The sequence below is a fragment of the Simochromis diagramma genome, unplaced genomic scaffold, assembly GCF_900408965.1.
Source record: "Simochromis diagramma unplaced genomic scaffold, fSimDia1.1 OVJJ01000463.1, whole genome shotgun sequence".
Taxonomy (NCBI): Eukaryota; Metazoa; Chordata; class Actinopteri; order Cichliformes; family Cichlidae; genus Simochromis; species Simochromis diagramma.
Window position 1 is genome coordinate 1,454,419 of NW_024386941.1, and position 23,771 is coordinate 1,478,189.

Genomic DNA, 23,771 nt, shown 5'->3' on the forward strand with positions numbered 1-23,771 from the left:
TTCTTCACAGACCATATATATATATTTATATATATATATATATATATATATTTATATATATATATATATATATATATATATATATATATATATATATATATATATATATATATATCTCTACACCTATCTATCTATTCATTCATATAGAGTTTATATGATTTACTAAATTTATCCAGCTTCTCAACACATTTGATCTCAGTTTACAAACACCAAATCCAGATTGTGTTTGGTGCACTCGGTGATATTATGATGAATGACACTCGTCCAGAGAGTGAAGGATAACATTCACTGGACTTTCTGGCAAGCCCACTGCATAAATCACACTTGGACACTTACCATCGATGTGATTTGTTATCGCTCAGCCTTCTCAGAGTGAGCTAATGAACACTCGCACCAATCACACCTCAAATGTTAATCAGCCTTCATGAAGATTCATTATCAAAGGTAATTAAAATTTTGGGTCAATGTTTCGTCTTTTGTTTGCCGGCTCATTAATCAAAAGTGAACGTAAATGTAAATGTTGGCAAGACAAAAGTAAAATAAAGTTATGCAACAATAGACTAATAAATCACATAAATTGTGAAATGTAATTTAAAAGCAGGTACAGTTAATCCAGTGGAAATGTAAATATAACAGTGACAGAAAACATAAACCCATAAAAAGAAGGTACAGTTACTAAATATTTCCCCTGAAACCACCAGTACAACTAAAGGTTTATACCAATACAACAACTGATACTTCAATATTCTTCAGTTATTTGATTTTCTTCATTTTACTGCATTTTTGTGAAAAGACAGAAGGAGCAACACGATGCATCACCTGGCTGAACAGGTGCCCCATGCTGTGCAGGCTTTAGTCCTTAGTGCTGCACCGCAGGTTCGAGGTTGCTCCAGGTGCTTTTCCATGTGCCATTCCCCCTCACATACAACCCATCTGCCTTTCTACTCTATACTGTGTAAAAAAAAAACTGATAAAAAAATAAAATAATAAAATTTATCAATCATTTAAAAGAATAACACAGTAAGCAGAAAAAACTATGATAACCACTGAAACTCAAACACTGACTCCTTGTTGACCACCAAACTCAAAGTATTCTACATTAGTATTCAACATACTTTTCAGATAATAAAGAGCCCCACAGTTCAGTATTGACAAACATAAACAAACACAAACTTTTTGTGAGACTAAATAGAGTATGGCATTAGTTTAGGCAGGAAACAAAGTCAAGCTCAGCCCATAATCCCAGCCGTTCAGCTAATACTCTTCCAAGCAACCAACTAGTGAATCTCAAACAGAGCATTGCATCTGCAAGCCTCTTCACAACCCATCATTCTCCTTTGTATGTGTTAGACTTGATCATTTTCATGCGCCTGCTCTCTTCAGGACACTGCTGCTGCTGTGGTCCTAACTGGAAAGCTCATACAGCAACAATCTCACATCAGCCACCATGTACAGCAGCATAAAAAGATGTTTTGCCTCCTGTTTCAGAAATGGATGCGATGTTTCACAGACTGCAGAGCTCTGTTTATTTCTCCTCGCATCTCCCTCTGGAAAACAGAGAGAGGATCTGTACTAAACAGACAGATCTACCTGGAGTGCCCCTGCAGCATCTGCCACTTAAAGTTACTGCCAACTTTTGTGTTACTTCCCCCCCAAAGGAAAAGGTCGGCAGCCTAATTGTGTTTACCCAACCTTTATGCAGCCTCGCTTCCCAATAAAGACGGCATCGCTGGCACCCATCAAGAGACTGGCAGAACTTCATTTGCCAAGAAAAAGAGGGATGAGCCAGAGGATAGCTCTATTCACAGAGCACTACAGTAGAAGATAAGAAAAAGCCATTTTATTTTCATTTCCCATATCCCACAGACTTTCTCAACCTACATTCACATTCAAGCATGGACTGACCTTTATGGAGAATATGGTGAAAGAAAGGGGAGTAGAAAAGAATTACACACCTGAACCTAAAGTGACTCCCACAGAAAAGACCTTTAGTAGGACACCCAGTGGTTTGTGACCTACAGCTTCATACTGGAGCCCACGCTGGAAACCTTCAGTCTTCTTTGTTACACATTCTCCTAAGAAGTTCAGTCTGAAGTGCAATCACATGCCTCAGGCACAGAGAACTTTAATGGAGACTTTGGAGAAGTTGGAAATGTCACATACTGTTAAGGTCTGCTGTGGTCAAAGCTCAGAAGGAGCCTTGTATTGAAATGAATTGAATCCGTGACAGAGTGATGGGGATAAAACAGATTCACGTGATCATTAAAATCCTGTGATTGAACTGACATTTTCATTGTTGATATTTAAAGAGAAGAAAAATGTCTGGTAACAAATTAGCAGGAATGTTACTGCGCCGTTTTGAACTAATCTTTAAAGCATGAACCATTTCTGGTAGGTGCTTTTGGCAAAGTTTTCATAGCTGTTCCAACTCTTGAAAGACACGTTCCTCTTTTGTGTGTCCAAACTGAAGGAACTTAGGGACTACTAAAGTTTGCAGGACCCCGTTTAGACTCTAAGGTAGATATGTGTTGTACAGCACAAGAAGCTTTGGTAAAAGTAAATGAACAGATCAAATATATATATAATAAACCTTATGTTGATTGATCTGGATCCGACATGGACAACTGGCATATTTTTTAAAGCCATGTATGACTGACGGATAAATCCAGGGGTTATTAAACCAATATGTTACACAGGCATTACAATTACATTTTGAACATTTAATTCCTTTTTGAAGGAGAGCAGCTCGGACTTAATGGAGGAAAGACTTTCACCAAGGATAGCTTGAAACTCCGTTTTAAGTGTAGCAGCAAAGTCCTCAGCGGAAAGCCGAAAGCAGCACCGCTTTGAGAGCGCTGATATCACTATTGGTGGCGGCCTGGGCCGCAGTCCCCGATTCAGGACGGGTAAAAGGGTAGTCAGGAGAAGCAGGCCGCAGGTGAGGCCAGACCGAGCTTCCTCCTTTAGTCGGCTTTGGTGGCATTTTAGTGAGCAAAATCAAAAAATGTACTATTTTAAAATGAGATAGATATCGCTTGGGGTCGAGTCAGAGAATAATAATAATTTAAAAAAGGCCGACCCTGCAAGAGCTCACCAAAAACACTACTCGCACCAAACCGCCATTAGTCAGAAGTCCCTCCCATTTTGAACATTTAAGGGATATACCATAACTGTGACTCCTAAACCTACAAGCCTGTCGCAGGGTTAACAGAGAGACAAACAACATTCACACTGACATTAACCTAACCTCACTATCTGCATGTCGTTGGACTGTGGGAGGAAGCTGGAGTACCCGGAGAGAACCCACGTAGACACATGCAAACTCCACACAGAAGCAGATGGTTGATTTGAACCCAGGACCTTCTCGCTGTGAGGCAACAGTGCTAACCATCGCGCTTCCATGCTGCACCACATACACTGTGTGTGAAAAACCACCTGTTGTGGTTGTCAGGTTTTCCTCTTCTCCGATGCTAAAGTTCAAAGATTTTCAACAAGAACAGATGCAAACTATTTGCAAGGGAGACTGGGTTTGTTTATTATAGCTGGACTCACAGAAGTTTAGGGTCCAGTGTATAATGCTGATAAACTCTTTACAGTGTTGAGAACATAAGTCCCACTCCTTTCTGAATTTGTTTGGTTTGTGGGAGAAATTGAGAAGTGCACTCTGTTCCAAAAGTTTTCAACTGACAAATGTTTGAGTAGAGAAAATGGACACAGGCCCTTACAATCACACCACTAATAATATTACTGCATTGACATAACTTTATACCATTTTAATAAATGCATGAGGTGTCATAAAGACTCAAATAATACAGTTACTTATTAAGAAGTGGACAGGTTATATTTCAAAATGTGGATTTTCTGTTTTTAATATTCTCCTCAATTATTTCATGGGAACAGTGGGTATATTATAACTGTACTATAACATATCTGAGTCACTGTGAGAGCCTTTGATGCAAGGTTTAGAAACACTTTTACTAAAAGAGTCTTGAAGTTCATTAAAACTGTAACTACCATAAAATTCATCAAAATCAGTGTAAGGAGATGCACTGAGATCGTATTTGCCCACACATACAGAAGCACTATCCTTGAATTTAAACCATGAATTTGTTGACTTTTTGCAAACTCTTGAATATTTGTTAAGACCGCAAAGTGGATTTGGGATTGTGGAGAAAGCCATGTTCGTCTTTACACCCGTAAATGAGGCGTACTCAGCTGCTCGCACACACAGGCGGTGAGAAGGTGCCAAGAGCCAGCATCCATCCATCTGCTGAGTTCAGCCCTTTGCAGTACAGCCAAATTATAGAGCTACAGATAACATTCTCCACACACTGACGAATCCAATTATATGCATTTGCTAATGTAAATCTAATGCAATGAACTTGCAAGTCCTATTTTTTCCAAATGGTAGAAATATTAATCCATTTAAAACGTGCTGCAGCTGAGGAGGCACATCCTTGAACCCTGTTTGATTTGAATGCAGAAGAACATGCTCTATGCTTGTTTTAATGTAAACACTATCTATAGAAATAAGAGATATTTCATTTTTTTCATTTCAGTGTATTGTCAGAGGCTGATTATAAGAAAGTGTGAGGTGGTGGTTTTCCAGGGATCTGACTGCACCAGGGTTTTTGTTGTTTTGGTTTGTTTTTTTGCAGGGCAACATGACAGTAACAGAAACTGATCATGTAATCTGTGGATGCTGTTGTCAAGCTGGAGAAAGGAGAGTTCTGGACTTTGGGGGAGAATTTTACAGAAGCTTGACAGACAAGGCTTCAAATATGTCAAATATGTGATGTGATTTCCAAGTCCGTCGAAATGGTTGTAAGTAACAAAAACTTACAGTTGATTAAGACACCTTTAAAATTAAATGTTTTTTCTAAAGTAAATTACAGTTACAGAACACAAATGGAAAAAAAACTGACTCCTGAAAGAAAACAAAAGCAGAGCTGAAGACTGAAACTAATAAAGGTCAGAGTGTGAGAAAAAGGCAGTTCTCTTGTTAAATGAGGAGCGATTCGGTGTAATCGGGATGACCGGGAGTGATAAAGAAAGAACAAACAAGAGCCGTAGAGTGACAACAAAATCAAAGGTAAGGGAAGTGAGATAGAGGGAGAAGAAGAAAAAGCAAAGAAAGACTGAGTTCCAGTCCAGCCCCTACACACTTTCACACTGGTTGTGAATTAAGTCCGGAGCTACTGGTCCGGACGGGATTCCCGGGCGCGTCCTCAAGTCATGCGCGGCTCAGCTGGCTGGAGTGTTCACGCACATCTTCAACCTTTCCCTCTCTCTGTCTGTAGTCCCAGCCTGCTTCAAAATGGCCACCATCGTCCCTGTACCCAAATCCTCCACCATCTCCTCATTGAACGACTGGCGACCTGTAGCCCTGACCCCCATCGTAAGCAAATGCTTCGAGAAGCTGGTCAGGGACTTCATCTGCTCTGCACTACCCGACTCACTGGACCCTCTACAGTTCGCATACCGCCACAACAGGTCCACTGATGATGCCATAGCTCTGACACTACATACTGCCCTGTCACACCTGGAGAAGAGAGACACGTATGTGAGAATGCTGTTTGTAGATTACAGCTCAGCATTCAATACCATCGTTCCCTCGAAGCTGGACAGGAAACTGCAGCATCTAGGACTGAGCAGCTCCCTCTGCAGCTGGATCCTTAGCTTCCTGTCTGACAGACGCCAAGTGGTCAGACTGGGCAGCATCACCTCATCCCCCGTCACACTGAACACTGGTGCACCACAGGGGTGTGTACTGAGCCCTCTCCTATACTCACTCTACACCTACGACTGCACGGCCACTAACAACTCCAACATCATTGTGAAGTTTGCGGACGACACTACAGTGGTGGGTCTTATCACCAATGGTGATGAGACGGCTTACAGGGAGGAGGTCAGCGCCCTGACCCACTGGTGTCAAGACAACCATCTCACCCTCAACGTCGCAAAGACAAAGGAGTTGATAGTGGACTTCCGGAGGTGCAGAGAAGTACACACCCCCATCACCATCAACGGCGCTGCTGTGGAGAGAGTGAGCAGCTTCCGGTTCCTTGGTAGTACATCTGGCTGAGGATCTTACGTGGTCAGTACACACAAACAAAACAGTGAAGAAGGCGCAGCAGCGCCTCTTCTTTCTCAGGAGACTGAAAAGATTCGGCATGAGCCCCCGCATCCTCAGGACCTTCTATCACTGTGCCATTGAGAGCATCCTCACTGGATGCATCACCACCTGGTATGGCAACAGCACCGCCTACAACTGCAAAGCTCTCCAGCGAGTAGTGCGGTGCTCTGAACGGATAATTGGAGGTGAGCTTCCCTCCCTCCAAGACATCTACAGGAAGCGGTGCCTGAGGAAAGCGGGGAGGATCATCAAGGACTCCAGTCACCCCAGCCATAAACTGTTCAGACTACTTCCATCAGGAAGGAGGTTCTGCAGCATCCGGTCCCGTACCAGCAGACTGAGAGACAGCTTCTTCCACCAGGCCATCAGACTGCTGAACACGTCATAGACACCTCAGCTTCACTACTGGAACTTTAACATTATGCACTCCATACTGTACAGTAATGCCACTGTTTTGCACATGTCTCAACTCTGTATATTTTTATATATTTATTTATTGTTTACTCTATTTAATTTGTAAAATATGTGTACACACACACACACACATACACACGTAGAAAAATATTAGTATACACATCCAGAAATGCATATACTATTATATATTGTACATATATTTATTAGTTTCAGATGTAGCCATTCTTGTATTTTGCTTGTTTACATTATTGTATTTTGCACAACTCTGTTGCTTGTGAAGCTCGCACACAAGAATTTCACTCACATGTGCTGTACCAATGTACCTGCACATGTGATGTGACAATAAAAGTGATTTGATTTTTTGAAGTGCTGATCCAACCAAAACTTGTGATGGTGCACATCTGTTTTATGTTAAATACAGATGAAACTCCACAAACTTACAGGTGTGATTTCTGTGTAATTATTTCAGTGAAGACTAAATCATATGACTTTATGGACGTTTTTGATTAGCGCTTCAATTTATTAATATAAATGCTAATGATGAGGAAACCAAAAAGAAGAAAAGGAGGATTAGAAGCGGAAGCATTTCGTAAATATTGGATTTATTGTCTGACTGACACTGTAAATAACTAGCTGTGTTTTCAAGCAAGTTCAGCCCCTGATCTTAAAACATCAGTCTGACAGCAGTATATAAATTACTGCAGATGTTATTTGTGAGTTCCACTGGAGAAAAGTGACGGCATCCAAAAGCTGGTTGCTGTATTTCTACCCTGCTCCTTATTAAGAGACCCTTCAACAATCGTCATTGTGACTACACACAGGTACACTTGTTGCAGTGTGGGATGGTGCAGTTTGGAAGTGTAAAGTAAAGAGAATAGAAATCTTCACTAACACTAAGTATGCAACCTGTAAGGCAATTCAGTTTAGTCAATTATTTATGCCCTCCTCTGCTCAACACCCAGGTCTAACATGCACACATTCTCTTCCCTGTTAAAATGAATGCTCAGCGTCTTTATCGATCTCTGCAGCCTATCTGTTTCCGTTAAAAGGCCCAAAGCCTTCAGGAGAAATTTATGTCTCCATTACCGCTGCGTCACCAAGCCGTCAAAGGCCAGAAGATTAATTGAGCAAAATAAAACATAACACGTGCCACGAGGGTAACAACAGGCGGGAAAATGAATTGTAGCTCATTTCTGGAACCAGTCATGTAGTGTTTTGAATTTACATAAACATTGGCCACATGATGAAACTGACGAAAATGACTTGCAGCGAGACTCTTATGGGCCACAAAAAGAGTTACTTCTGTCTTGAGGTCTGTAACCTCTACGCTCCAGTGCACATTTCATTATAGCCCCACGACCAACACACGGTAGATTAAAAAACAAAAACAAAAACAACTCATCCTAAGAATTTTTACAGCTTTGTCATATACAAGCAGTAATATCTGATTGAACAGTTGCAGATAAATGTTCATATTAGGCACTTAAAGTCTGCAAATCCTGGCATGATACTTGGATCAGGACAGCAGACTTTAGACAGTTTATTTCACAGACAGTTTGAGGAAAATACAGAAAGAAGGGAAAATGCCTAAGGCCACTTAGAAAGCTACCAATAGCCAATTACTGTTAGTATGATTAATCAAGGTGAGATTACTCCCATTAACCCCTGTACTGGAGCAGACTACAGGAGCAGCCTGAGGGTCACTGCCCTCATTATTGGCTTTCAGTGGATCTATGTGGTGTGCCTTATGTAATTCATTACCTTTTACTGCAGAAGAATGAACAACAGAGGAGACAGCAGAGAAGAGAGATAAAAGATATGAGAATGAGCTAAGTACAGCGAGAGACACACAAAGATGAGGAAGAAATGTAAACAACCAAATAAATCGTAAGCACAATTTCACTTGGAGGTGTTGGCATTGAATTGCAGTTCAATAGCTGATAGTACAGATTAAAACATGGTTTAATTAAACCCACGGTGTAGCAGGACCCCTGCTAAAGGACGACTGGTTATATATTGTATTTCTCATCTTAAAGTGGTAGAAAAATCTAATTAAAGCTCGATCCAAACAGAGAAGTTTTCTTATATCGGCTAGTGCAACATAGGCAACTAACTTCCATCGAAACCTTCAATTTAAGTTCAGTTTATGAGGTACTGCAAAATGAAAATTTTGCAGATTGTCACAAAAAGTAATTTTGTTTTTTTTAGTCTGTAACATGGAAAAAGTTGGAGAAGCACCAATGTAATAATTCCCCAAAGAAAACATTCAACGTCATTGTAGATGCAGGGGGAAGCTGAGAGATCTGTATATCCACCTGCTTATTTGTGTTGCAGAAATTAAAATCATCTTCAAAGAAATGTCACATAAGATGTTCTTTTTCAGTATGTCAAGGACTGCATCACCAAGCCTGTACTTAAAAGTCAAGGGGAAATGTTAATTCATGCAGTATTGTGAGTTTGGCTAGTAAAAACGCCTGAACTCTGACTATTTTGTGTAAATAAATAAATAAATAAAGAAGGTTTTGTGAATGGGGTGCAAATCTTTTGAAGTCCTATACATCCATATTCACTCTTCATCCTTTCTGTCTGCAGGCCTGATGGGACTTTGAAGTGCAGCTCGGAGGATAAAAGTACAGCGCTGAGAAATGATGAATAGTGGGAAACAGACCTATGTCTTTTTGATTACATTTAGCTGACAAATGATTTTCTCCATATATATCTAAATAGGGCTGTACGCTGTGATTACTTGGTAGATAAAAATGAATAAGATCGCCTCAAGTAAATCAGTGTCAGTGTAATGTAGTCAAAGAAATTTATTCTGATTGGCAGACACATCATTAAAATTCTGGACACTCAATAACACAAATGCTCCTCCACGGTGTGTGTGTGTGTGTGTGTGTGTGTGTGTGTGTGTGTGTGTGTGTGTGTGTGTGTGTGTGTGTGCGTGCGCGCGTGCGTGCACATGCAATTTTGTGCATATTTTAAGTCAAGCAATTGTGCAGAAAATACAGTGATGTGGTGCTGACACTTCTCAGAGCTGCATCGTGGATGAGAAAGAGCTGTAATGAAGTGAATCACTGAAGGAGCCAAGCTGACTCACACGCAATTAAAGCTACATGGAACATAAGGAGCGTGAGTTAGGATGAAGAAAAAGGAACAAAAATGTCATAGTGTACACAAAAAAAAAACCAAAACACGAGGCTCCAAATGATGAAGGGAGCAGGCAGAGGCAGGAATCAAATTAAGAGTTGAAGCAGGAGGCCTGAGGGTGCTTGCTGCTGCTTTTCCACGAGCAGCAAAACTTCAAACAGCAGCTTTCTTGTTTCAGAGCTAAGAGAAGAAAAGTTATCAGCCTGACTCAACAGTACAGTAGCAATATAGTGTTCATCACGAACAGCATGGATGTAGATACAGTAAGTTTAAGGCTTTAAAGTTTTACTACGATTAATGGTCGTACTGATACAGCGTATACTATGTTATATATTTCTGTTAACCAATAAATAAAGTCATAATCCTCCTACTGCAACCTGCCACTTTATAATCAATAGCAACATGAGGTGAGGTGTCTCGAGAAAAGTGTCAGCGTTCCCAAAGATTACGTAAAAAGAAAAATGAAAACAGCCAACAAACAATAAAACCAATGTGCCGACTACAGATGGAAGCAGCCCCTCTGACATGATGCATTCTGTTGTCCTTAGGAGACGGATGTGACAATTTTAGAAATGAAGATGGAGTGCTAACTTATTAACACTTGGTTAATAAGCGGCATCCAAAGACCGTATAACTGGATCACACAGACACTAATACCTGCTAATAAGTGCCAAGTAGCAGACTAAAATAACACAAACCAAAATTGGAACACTGATGTGTAGCTTACAGCCCAAAAAAGAAGTCAGCAAATTATCAGGTAATTAAAAAACACTCTAAAAGGCACCGACAGCCCAAAGACAGTTGAAAGGTTCAGTTCGGTTGTGTGTATGTGTATTTTGGAATGAATGTGAGGCCATGTGGTTGATTATGTGTGTGTATATGTTTGTTGCATACACTTATCTTTAATGTGTAGCTTTTATTACTTGTATACTTTTATACCTGTTATTAATCTCTGGCTCGCTTCCACAGCGTGTCTTTTCTCCCATCTTCTGTCTCTCTCCCCAACCAGTCGTGGCAGATGGCCCCGCCCCTCACTGAGCCTGGTTCTGCTGGAGGTTTCTTCCTGTTAAAAGGGCGTTTTTCTTCCCCACTGTTGCCAAAGTGCTTCCTCATAAAGGCTCATATGATTGTTGGGTTTTCTCTGTATCTATTATTGTAGGGTCTACCTTACAATATAAAGCGCCTTGAGGCGACTGTTGTTGTGATTTGGCGCTGTTTAAATTAAATTGAATTGAATTGAAATTGAATTATTCAAACTGTGAAGCACTAATTCTATGTTTTATTATTATTATTTTTACTATTATTATTCAGGAAGTGGAGCCACTGTGATTGGCTACAGCAACCTATAATGGCGTACCTGTCAATCACAATGGCCACGCCCAAAGCTTTAAGGCTCAAAAGAATAAAAATGGCCACAAAGAGGGAAATTTCACATGGAGATAAAACCATTTAGGCTCTAAAGATGCCATTTTTCTGGCTGAAGTTGTTCTTGGTAACACTGAAGGGTTTGACTTGAAGAACTACAGTTTTTGGTACTACAACACTGGCTTCTTTTTTAAGCATGAAGAGATTACTGCTTGCTCTCATTCAAAGTCAGCATTGAAAACTCAGGTGGAGCTCATCGTGAAAATACATTTCTGTCTCGCAAAGGCACTGACGGCCTCAAGGAAAAGATTCTGGCCAGGGATCAAAAGTAATGCCCTTCTTGATGCATGATAGCACTTTAAGACATGGTGCGACAGAGACAAATTGAGTCATTTTCACTTTGATAATCCTCTATAATTCACCCCCCAACCTCTGTGCTTCAATGTGAGGAGGATCACATTAGAGTAGATCAGACTGCTGGAAGGAGGATGATTAGGCATATGGAACGAAACGGAGAACATGTGCATGCGTGTGCACACGTGTGGGTGTTGATTAGCTGTCTGTAACGCTGTGTCTCTGTGCCACCTTCATTGCCATTCAAGGCCATGCCTGGCGAGGGAAAGTGATTTTTCGCTCGTCTCAGCCTTCCCAGCCGGTAAGTGAACGCCCTTAGAGTTTGTTTACATCCTGCACGTTGGCCTTGAATCTATCAAGCACCCAGCAGCTGCTTGTTAGAGAAGTGCTGGCTCTTCTCATACTACCTGCCTGGAGCAGGACATCTGACAGTCAGCAGTTCTTCATCAGCAGACATCTTATTTAAATTTCAGTAATTTAGCAAGGCAATCTGAGAAACTTGGAATTATAACTAATCATTGCAATGAATGAGAAAGAAAAAAGAAAATGATTGAGGACATTTATCAAATGTATCTATTTGGCAAATTCAAACGCCGATCCTGAATCAGTTCAAGCCTGCTGTATTACTAAGGCATGGATATTATTGAAGGCTCTACCTGCATGGGCACAGGAAGTCAAGCTAAAGTCAAGTATAGCAGAGGTTTATGTTAAACATTCAACTTCAACAACAAAACCACAGACATGTGTAAGCAGTGTATGACCAGATAAATAACAGAAAAGAAATGTCATGTGGACGGATGCTTTGCTGTGAGTGGTTGTTGTGTTGTTAGCACTATCTGACAGAACACTTACACAACAATCTGAGGCAGGAGAAAAGCCTCAAAAACATTCCTACAAACCATTCCCTTTTGGTGGGTACCTGCAGAAATCTTTCAAAGGCTCGGATGTTTTTGGATATTATTTTTACTAACTAATCAGCAGCAAATGGGCTTGTTGAAACATTCAACAAGCCCATTGGTCCATAACGGACCCATTTAGCAGATGCAGAGCGTTATCAGAAAGTAAAGCAGGCAGATTAGAGCACCAGCAGATTTAGCCAGTCTCAAAAACAAGATTTTGATTAAATTAAGATGCCACTTTGCTGAAAACTGCAACCATTTTCTTTTATTGCAAAAGCTAGATGGAAAAACAAAACAAAGGGGAACTGAATAAAAAACATAAAACCACTAATACTGTTAAAAATATATTTTTAATATATGATAGGAATACAGTGACTTGCAAAAGTATTCGGCCCCCTTGAACTTTTCCACATTTTGTCACATTACAGCCACAAACATGAATCAATTTTATTGGAATTCCACGTGAAAGACCAACACAAAGTGGTGCACACGAGAGAAGTGGAACGAAAATCATACATGATTCCAAACATTTTTCACAAATAAATAACTGAAAAGTGCAAGCCACTGTATTCGATGCAATAAAAGTTTGTAATAAGAATTTGACCATCCCAACTGATAAATGAAATTGACCTGGACATCCCATTTGGAATAAGCCTATTATATGATATTGCATATGATCTTTACATACACCACAGAGACAACCATAGCACAGAAACAATTACAGCGCTCATGGCAGACTTTCACTTCCAGGGTAACTCTGCAGGGGCCAACACAAATATTAACCTAATCTAAAATGTCTCAAGAAAAATCATTGTGACATGCATATTATTCATCACAGATGATTTTCTAAAGTCATTATAAATCCAAGATTGTGCCCTGGCGCCAAGGGGAGAAAAAAAAGATGATTAATGGATCTGATTTAAGGCGAAAATCTCCATTTACAAGCCAGACAGGCCACATGTCTAAATGTCCGGAGTTGGATTCTTCACCATGACTTTAACATGACTGGTAGACTTACATTAAAAAGCACTTCTGATAATGTGTTATGGAACGTGCCAACTGTAACATTTTGCATTTTAATAATAAACGATTATTTGGTCACGTGTAACAAAATGCCAGAGGCATATATTGCTGAGAAAGAGGAACAGCTTTTGCACTATTGAGAAACAGATTATGTTTCAGAACCCAGCATCCTTTTAACTGCTCTTTCAAACTCACTCATATCTAGAAAGAAGGAACAGCAGTGCATAGCAACTTACAGTTGTTAACTTGTGGTAGTTTAAAAGTAATTTTTAGTTAAGGTCTAAAAAATCACCAGGTACAAATTTTTTGCCCAACAGTTCTAACATGTAAACAACACTTTACAGTCCAGGCTGCGGTTTGTTTTCCGATCAACATGCAGCCTAAAAAAAAAAAGCAAAGTCCTCTCACGCTTCAGTTCATTTGAGGAGTCCTCATGACCTGGAGGTGAATACCTGTTCGTTAGACTGACTGCTCCTCACACCTCCCTGCTGTGCACTGCTTCCTCTTGACATTTGCTCTCCAAACCATGCTACACCTCAGAGAAACCAACACTAAAGTCTCTCCATCAAAAATAACTTTCAGGGAAGATTAGCTGACATTTTTGCGGGATGTAATATTTTATCACAGGGTTAAAGCACCCAGAGGCACTCTGACACATATTGGTTTAAAATAAACAAAAAAAGACCCAAATCAGGGTCTGCTATATTTAGCATTACCACATAAAACTAGTTTTTATGTGTATTGTCTCTTTGTCTTTAAAAGTAGAAAAAAGATCGACAAATAAAACTTATAAAGATCTATTCTATAGAAATAACACTGATTACATTAACACTTGTATTCACATTAGGCACTACAAGTCGGTTCTGTGGAGTTACATTGTATACAAATATGACTTTAACACACGGTCAGTTAGCATCAACCAAATAACAAGAACAACACTGGAGCTACTTCGGTTTCTTGACTGGACTAAATGACTTTGTCTCTAAGCTTAAAGGAAACAGCCCATAATAAATCAACGTGATAAGGAAAAAAACATTATCTTATTACCTTTAAGAAAAAATAAAGAAATCATCATAAATGAAAGAAAGAAACAAATTACATGCCAGAAAGCTAAACAATAACAGCCAAACTTTGTTGGTGTATTTTTTTTCTTATTTAAAGTGGGTGTGCAGCACATGGGGTAATTATAGGGTAAATAGCTCTAAAATAAGAAAACCCCTGGTGTCCTGTCAAAGAGGTACAGGAAACCTGGTCACTCATTTCTCCTGGCTGCCAGTTTTACTTCTGAGAAAGGCTATTGGTATAGTTTTTATTTTTTGACAGTGGTCCTTTGATTTTTGTAAAAATGTAAAAATACATTCTGGAGTGTCACAGTGAAGAAAAAACAACTTAAAATCCCTGATCATCTTCCTCATGTTCAGTTTATTTAACTTTATGCGCGAAAAATGTGCAAAAATGAGGAAAACTAAAACAACTTTATCCCCACAAGTGATAGTTGGTCCCCACAAGTACAGTGGAATGCCAGTTTTTGGTCCTCAAAGCTGTTTAAACACACACACACACACACACACACACACACACACACACACACACACACACACACGGGACTGTCTATTATGGTTGGTGTGATTGTTGACCAAGTGTAAAATGTTGAAACCTGAATATAATGTTTGTTGCTGCTGTTCACATACAGCTTATTCAGCAGTACCAAAGCGTTAGACAAACTAAACTGTTATTTATTTATTTATTTTTTAATGCTGTCAGGTCTGGGACCATGAAAGTGTCTGCCAAGTTTTCCCGAACAAGAACTGCTTACATGGCTTGAAAAACTGCAAACATTATCATAAGCTTCCTTGGATTTAGTACCAGTGCAGGGTGTTATTTTGTTGCACATGGGCTAAGAAAATAACACTTTACTCGCCATTTGGGCGTATGCTCTAGAGGCCAACTGATGAACCCTTCACAGGTCTGCTTTTTTTACCCTTGTGGTTTGCAACTTACAGAAACCAAACTTTACAATTTTATACGCTAATGCAACAGTACCTTTAAATAAAATGCACACAAAAACACCAATTCATGTATTTTGTACATGTTCCAAAATCTCTTGCTCTAAAGCTTTATCCAATTCATATCAACATGTACACCAAGTTACAATTATGAACTGAATTGAAAGGAAACCAGAACACCTGAAGAAAACCCCAAAAGTAAAAAGACCTTCTTGCTGTTAGGAAAGAGTGTAACTCCGTGCCACTGACATACAAGACTGATAGAGAATCTATGGTCTATTGAATGAAATTTATTAAATTATTTTTTTATTTTTGTTTAACAGAATATAAATTTCAAAACATATGGGTATAGTTAATATTGAGAAATGGTGCAAATAAGTAAGTTTTATTGTACCTTTATGATCCTTGAAAAGGTACACACTATTACCTTGAAGTTCACTAATTAAAAACTGATAAATCTCAAGCGCACAAAGAGGAAACACACTGCGTTTGACCAGATCTGACCTCTGACTCATTATCTTCACAACTTATATGATCTCCATTTCTACTATTCTCACTGATGAGTCACCATCCTACTCAGGGATTAATTAGCACAATGCAAGGTACACTGACCTGCAATTAAAGTGCAGGGGAGCTTTGATCTTATATAACAAGTATTCCATACATCTTCAGTAATTTTCAGTTGAAGGAATTAAGTGCTTGCACATGAAAAATCAAAATTTAAAATAATTTTGATCTCAATCAAGCAGGCATTGAAAAACGATTTTACGAATGTTCATTGTTTTGTTTACTATTCGCTTGTCTTGTTAATCAGGCTGCTGCTGCTGACTTAAAAAAAAAAACTTTAATGTTTGCAGTTGTTAAAATACAAGCTCATAATTATCCAATGGGATAATTAGATACATTAACAAACTGTTCAGGAGCAGATACGGGTGAGTAGGAAAGTGAGTGTGTGACAGCGAGTGAATCATTATCCCATCACCCCAGCTGGTGAGGATGTGACACTTTGCTTGATATCGCTGGAATGAAAAAATCTCTCTTCCAAGTCAAGAACAGAGCTACTCTCAGGGTTCAAAAGGACTGAACCACAACAAAATATAAGGTTCATTTGAGTGCAGGGTGTGCTTGTGTCACACTCCTGCTGAACGAATCCCGCTCTGCTCTGATGGACGAGCACAGAAAACAAATGCTGGCAAAGAAGGAAAGTGTACTCCGTAAAATGCTTTGAAAACTGAATTTTTTTAAGTGTTGCACAAAACGCCTACAGCGAAAATATTATCAGTATTGTGCACGTTGTTTCCTTGTCACGATTATTGAATATATTGCTTCCATCAAAGCAAATGATTAAGATGTGCTAAATCAATGTAAAGTTCAAGATTTGAAGGATGTTAATTCTAATAATTATAAGCATAATTATAAAAAGTTATATAAAGCATGTCTGGGAAAGGTTCTGGGAAACATATAGTAAGCATATACTATACAGCCAGAGACTGCTTTATTTGGTTGTAAAGGCAGAACAAATTTCTTGACTCCTCAGATCCAGTCCATGGGACTACATACTATATTCTAAAGATTTTAAAGATTTCTATTCAGTTGCAGACATCACTGTTATACCTGAACTTACACTCACCAGCCCCTTTGTTATGTACCTCTCTTCAACGGCTCATAACTATCTGCAAATGTCTAAGGAGCCAATCACAGGATAGCAACTCAGTTCATTTAGGCATGTAGACATGGTCAGTGCAAGTATGTAAAACTGAACATCAGAATGGTAAGAAAGGTAAGCATAACATCCTTGTTGTTGACAGACAGGCTGGTCTGATTATTTCAGAAGCTCCTGATCTGTTGGCATTTTCCTGCACAACCATGTGCAGAGTTTATAGTGAATGAGGTAAAGGAATTATCCAGACAGTGGCAGTTCTCTGGGTGAAAATGCTTTGAGATGATGATGATGATGAAGTTCTGGCTTGATAAAAACAAATTATCATTAAATTTGAATAAATCTAAACTGATGTTATTTGGAAATAGTAGTTTAAATACAAATGCAAAGATTCAAATAAATGGTGTTGATATTGAAAGAGTCAGTGAAAATAAATTTCTGGGGGTAATAATAGATGAAAAACTTAACTGGAGAGCTCACGTAAGATATATTCATTCCAAAGTATCACGAAGCATTGCAGTACTAAACAAGGCAAAACAGGTATTCGACAGAACATCACTTCATGTTCTCTACTGTTCACTGGTTTCACCATACTTAAGCTATTGTGCAGAGGTCTGGGGCAATAACTATAAAACCACATTACATTCACTTTTTACTCTTCAAAAAAAAGCAATTCGAATCATCCACAATGCAGGTTATAGGGAACATACAAACTCACTATTTTTGCAGTCTGAAATATTGAAAATTGACGATATAGTGAAATTCCAAACAGCACAAATTCTATTCAAAGCAAAAAATAAAGAACTGCCAGGTAATATTCAGAGTATGTTTTTTTTGAAAGAAGGAAGTTATAATTTAAGGGGTTTTTGTAACTTCAAAACAATGAAGGTACGTACTACAAGAAAAGGCTTTTGTGTTTCTGTTCATGGAGTGAAACTATGGAACAGTCTGAATATGGAATTAAAGCAATGTCCAAACATAAAACTGTTCAAAAAGAGTTATAAAAATATGATCTTCTCGATCTATAAAGAAAAGGAAAATATTTAAATTAAGTGAATGTCTCTATTTAAAAACAAACAAACAAACAAAAAATTCATGATGTGATATTATAGTATATAGTATATCAGAAATCTGTTCACTATTTTTATTACAAATTATATCAGTAAGGAAGCTGACTAAATATTCACTGATAATTTATGGCAAAGGGGTGGGATTAAATAAGTGTATACTTCTTCCCACTCCCTTTCAACATGTAAATTAATCAGAATGTTTTTTTGTATGTAATTTGTATAGTATTTTTTTTCTCTCTTATTTCTTTTCTAAATGTACTTGTATATTGTTCACATGTTGAAATAAATTACCAATCAATCAATCAATCAATTACCAATCAATGATAGGAAGGCAACAGCAACTCAAATAACCATTTATTACAACCACGGTATGTCTCTGAACACACAACATGTTGAACCCTCAAGCAGATGGGCTTGAACGGTCTCTGGTCTGATGGGTCTCGAGCTATTCTGCAACATTAAGAGGATAGCCTCAGAATTTAGTATGAGCAACATGAATGCATGGCTCCATCCTGTCTATTATTAGCGGTTCATCCTGTTGATGGTCTACTGGTGTGGGGGGTATTTTCTTGGCACTTTAGGCCCCTTGGTACCATGTGAGCATCGTTTAAATGGTGAAACCTAACTATCCCTTTGTGACCACAGTGTACCAATCTGATCACTGCTTCTAGCAAACTAGCGGACCATGTCACAAAGCTCGAATCACCTCCTACTGGTTTCTTCTGCATGAGCTCCATGTACTTAGATGACCTCTACAGATCTCCATTCAACAGAGCTTTGGGGAATCTGCCTCATGGATATAAAACTGACAAATCTGCAGCTGTGAGTCTATATCATTGAAATTATTCTTAACTGTTATATATTCAACGGTTTTAAAAGCTACTGAAAATTTAAAATGTTTTACGTCATGATGAGAATTATGAATGTCATTATTGAAGCCCAACTTTGCACATACAGTATACCGTTTCCTAATGTAGTGGAGTATTATATTTACTTTGTTGTTTCCTGAACTATACTTGTGGCAGTTTCTCTAAGTTACCATTATGGGGAAAATAAAAATTACATATTAGCTGACTGACTTACTATATCATTTATTTGTTTTATTATTACTTCTTTTTTTAGTCTTTGCTCTCCTCTCTTGACTTCCCTATCATTCCAGTTTTTGTAGACCTTAACCATCTTCCCTCAGTCTGGTTCTGCCAGACTGGGTTGTGCTGCATAATATTTTAAGGTCTTTACCTTGGCACCATAATGAAAATGTCATTTTATACCATGGGTTTGTACTTCTTGGTCCGCTGTGTAGAGTTTGCATGTTCTCACGTGTCTGAAAACATATTAGGTTGATTCTAAATTAGCTGTTGGTGTGAACAGCTGTCAGCGTCTTTGTATTGCACATGTTCAGGCTGTACCCTGCTCGTCGCCCAGCTAGGACTGACTCCAACATCCTGCAATTCTAGTTAGGTAAAAAAAATGGATGGAATTCGACTAAAAAGCTTATTATGGCTAAAAACTTTGCATTCTCTGACAATTTGCACATTACGCCCGATGCAAATCACAGCTAGCATTAATTTGGAACTAAAGATTACAGTTTATATCTGACACCAACTCTCCTTAGCATTTGTTTTGTCTCCAACAACTTCTATTGAAATATGGTTGGGCTGAAACAACAGATGTTATTTTCTTCAACAGCCTATTTTTACTGCAGTAAAAACCAACAAACACTCATAATGTGATCTTGGTTCATCTCTACCACGTCTTTCACATTTCACATAGTCATTATATGTTTCTTTCCTGTTAATGGCACTGAATTGTGCATCTTCAGCGAGTAAAACTATAATGCATTAAGCATCATTGTCAGCAAGAAGGAAAAAAAACATTTCTACTGTCTCCCTGTCTCTCTCTCTCTCTTTTTCTTTTTTTTAAATGAATGTGATATATTTTTTTATCCTGTTGTTTACGACCACAAAGGAATTGCATTTTTCTAAGCATGTAAGAGCTGTTGATTTGAAGTGCTGATTCTGAATCTTAATGAGTGGGACATAATGAGCCAGCAGCATGAGTTGTCTCAGCTGATGGTTTATTCAGCGTCTGCTGAACTGATGGGAAGGCTTTTGAGCCGATAGTGTTATTTTTCTCCATGCATACTTGCATTGCTAAGATCATTTTCATTTTTCAATTGTCCCACCAAACACAAAACACTGCATGTTACTGTCTGCAGAGTGGATGCAACATTTATTGAGATATTTCATAAAAATCACCTTTAACACCCTGGTACTAGGATACAAGGTAAAAAATTCAACATCTACTCCAATATTCTAATAATTAGGAAAAAAACACTTATGTATTCAAAGAGGAACACTGAAACAAATTCTTTGAATAAGGCTCAGTTATACACTATTAACAATAAAATAAACTAGGCACACAATTGTAACGTCTCAAGCAAGTAATCATCTGTGAGGTGAGTGAAGAAATAATTATGATAAAAGATGGTCTGCAGTGCATTTTCCCTCTGAATGTGCTCCACACATTTGATGAGGTGTTTGATTTCTGCGTCTGGGCATTCGTCTTGACTTGAAATGTGGGTTTATTAGTGCAGGAGTAACAAACTGTAAACCACAACCAGTTTTACTTGAGGGGTTGAAAAAAATAAAAAAAAAATGAAACAAACTGTTTCAAGCCAACCGCTCTTCTTTACAAGCCAAGGTCACTGCATCGGCCAAATGTGGCTGGCAGTACATTTGCCGTCCTGCGCTCATACCTCTAAAGACTTGTGTCCTCACGGTGTAAACCACAAGCTCATTCCCCTGAGAAAAAGCCTGGGTCAAGCTGATGATTACATCAGGGGGGCAGGCTTGCCAAGTGTTACTATCAGTGCCAAATGCTCTGCTCTTTCTCTCACACATACCAGATTTGTCTACATGCCCATTCAGGCTCTGTCCTCCATTCTATTGTGCGTCTGTGTGTGTTAAACACTCTAGCTCACTCAAAGCAAAACTATTTTACTCAGACATTTTTTACTACTGTTCTCAGATTCTGAAACCCCTTTATGCTGTGAGTCGATCACAGTACAACTCAACGGAGATCAGTATATATAATATATATATATATTTGCAGCCCTGCGACAGACTGGCGTCCTGTCCAGGGTGTATCCCGCCTCTCGCCCTATGACAGCTGGGATAGGCTCCAGCGCCCCCCGCGACCCTGAAAAGGATAAGCGGGAGCGAATGGATGGATGGATGGATATATATTTGCACTGCCCTTCAAAAAAGGATTGAAAAAATCTGGAAATGGAGTTAAATTCAGAAGACTGTATTTCACTGCAGAATCCATTAGTGCACAGAAGACACGTCACACTTTAGCTGCTCCAGGATGTCGTCACTTTAACACAAATATTCTTTTTCGGGAACATAAAATCTAAAATATATTCACAGAGTTGATTGTGTAAGAGCAAAACTAATTAAAACTCTGCACAGCTTCATTAAAGATGTAGAATATATATGAGCTCTATTTTGCTTTCATAGTACAGTTAATTAGTGTAATTAGGTTAATTTGGCATTGGTGTTTTGTTATTTTTTAATTCTTTAATACTAAAATTAAAATGTACCTTTTCAGTTGGTCATCATTTGCACCGTAATGATGCAGTAACCAATCATGTAATGTAATGTGAGAGATCTAGAGGAAACCAGACAAACTCGACCACACTTTTTAAGAACAGTAGACTGAGGACAGCATTCCTGGACCAACATGCAGCTTTGTTTTTGTAAAGAGATTTAAAAATCCTGCTCCTTGGTTTTCAGTTAAAACAAAGACGTAGAAGAATGATGCTGCATTTATATTTCAGCTCAGACATATAGCATCTGTCTCATCATCACATCCAGTTCATTTCATGACTCAGAAATGGTAACAAAACAGATGTGTGACAGAGAATAAAGGTAAAAGAGAATCAAGATTTACCTGCCAGAAGATGGTATCGATTGTGCTGCCCAGAAAGCCTTCTCTTGTTTCAGATGAGAGGAGCTTGGGACCAAGAATCGTCATGAACTCCTCAAAATCAACCTGCCCGTCCCCTGATGGTGAAAGAGAGGACAGATTGTTGATCAATGACGAAGCACTCATGGCATTTGTCATCTAACAAACATCTAAAAATTTTCCCAATAATAAAATCCATCATCGTTAGTTGTTTTCTATCCTATAATGTGATTTATTTTTCTTCTGTGAGCTGCAGATGCACAAAGGAAAGCAGTTATTAGTAAGCAGGAACCTGTGGAGCTGAAAAATCAAGTGCAGTTCCTCTAATGGCCACTTGTGGCAGATATAGTAGAATAGAATAGAATAGAATAGAATAGAATAATTAATCCTTTAATTGTCCCACAAGGGGAAATTTGGGTGTAACAGCAGCAAGAAGACACATATACAAACTAACAGTACACAAGACACAGAACAGAAACATACACAATTTTTACATATTTACATCAAGGACAAATACACATATTTACAGCCTGGTAGAAAAAATAAATTTTGATCTATGCAGCAACTTCCTTTTCATTAAAAAGCATGTGGAGGGGGCAGTTTTTACAGTTTAAATACAAAGTTAATTTATGCATTATTAAGAATGTGGCCAGTTTGACTGGCCTCTTGGAAAAAAGTGAATGTATAGACAGTCTTGAGGCCTCTGGGGATTCAAAAGGTTTCTACAATGTGTGGGAGAAAGTGTTGTTCCACCATAAAGAGAATTCTGGATGCTGCACTGTCTTCGCCCTATATTATTTGAGCCAGCATGCTTCAAATAACACAGTTCAATATGACATTTACTATTGAGATGAGACATTAAAAAAAAAAAACTGAGTTCTGACTAGATCTATAATGCAGACTGTGGAGCAGATCAAAGTTTGCAGCTACTTCATCACTCAAAACATGGAGTCCTGCAGTGAACATCAATTCCAGCACCACTGATCTCAGATGCCTGCTGATAGTTGTTACAGCTACTGCCAGAACAAAGCATCAAAACTTTGAAGACGGGAACAATTCAAACAAACAGATCAGAGTTTTATATTGATCCAGCTGAATGCCCTTAAATGTATAGCCTTTTTTGTCTTATATAATGAAACCCCCAGCAGGGTTTCATTATCTTCCCTCTGTAGCGTTTGCCCGGTTTCATAGTTTCAGTGTTTAAATGACCCAAACCTACACTGACAATAGTCGCTGCACATTATAGGTTATGGGAATTGTGAAAAATGAGATGAGTTGGAAACAAAATCACCAAAGCCCATAGAGAATTGCAGTCTCCGGATTTCAAATAAATCTGCTCAGAGACACACTCTGAATTCAGTCCTATTGAACAAAGCCATGACATAAAACCTAAATAAAGAGAAAGTTGATTTTGAACAACAAAACACGTTGAATTCTTTGTCATCTTTGGTCTTTCAAAACCTAGTTTGTCTTTCTTTTCTTTTTTGTGTCCTGTGTTTCTCTGTCACTGTTGTAAACTAATTGCTCTTCTCTCTTCTTCCCACCTGCTCCTGCTTTATGTGCAGATGAGTATCGGGCCTTGTCAGTGGAAAGTTACCGATGCAGGACGCCTCTATCTGCCCCTACCACTCCCTTCAATAGCGACACCCACTCTGGAGGATGCTTGGCACACTAACATGTCATTGACTTCTGCCCATACATATTCAGCAGGGCAAATGCAGGGCT

At 38.7% G+C, this 23,771-nt stretch overlaps 1 protein-coding gene across 2 annotated transcripts in view; it reads right to left on the reverse strand.

Annotated features, from left to right (window-relative positions):
- Positions 1–23,771, reverse strand: part of caln1 (calneuron 1) — a 57,296-nt gene that overhangs the window by 10,587 nt on the left and 22,938 nt on the right. For both annotated transcript variants that reach the window (XM_040037783.1, XM_040037784.1), the window contains one exon: positions 22,032–22,144. In XM_040037783.1, coding sequence (XP_039893717.1) covers positions 22,032–22,144 — 113 coding nt within the window. The remainder of the gene's footprint in view (positions 1–22,031; positions 22,145–23,771) is intronic.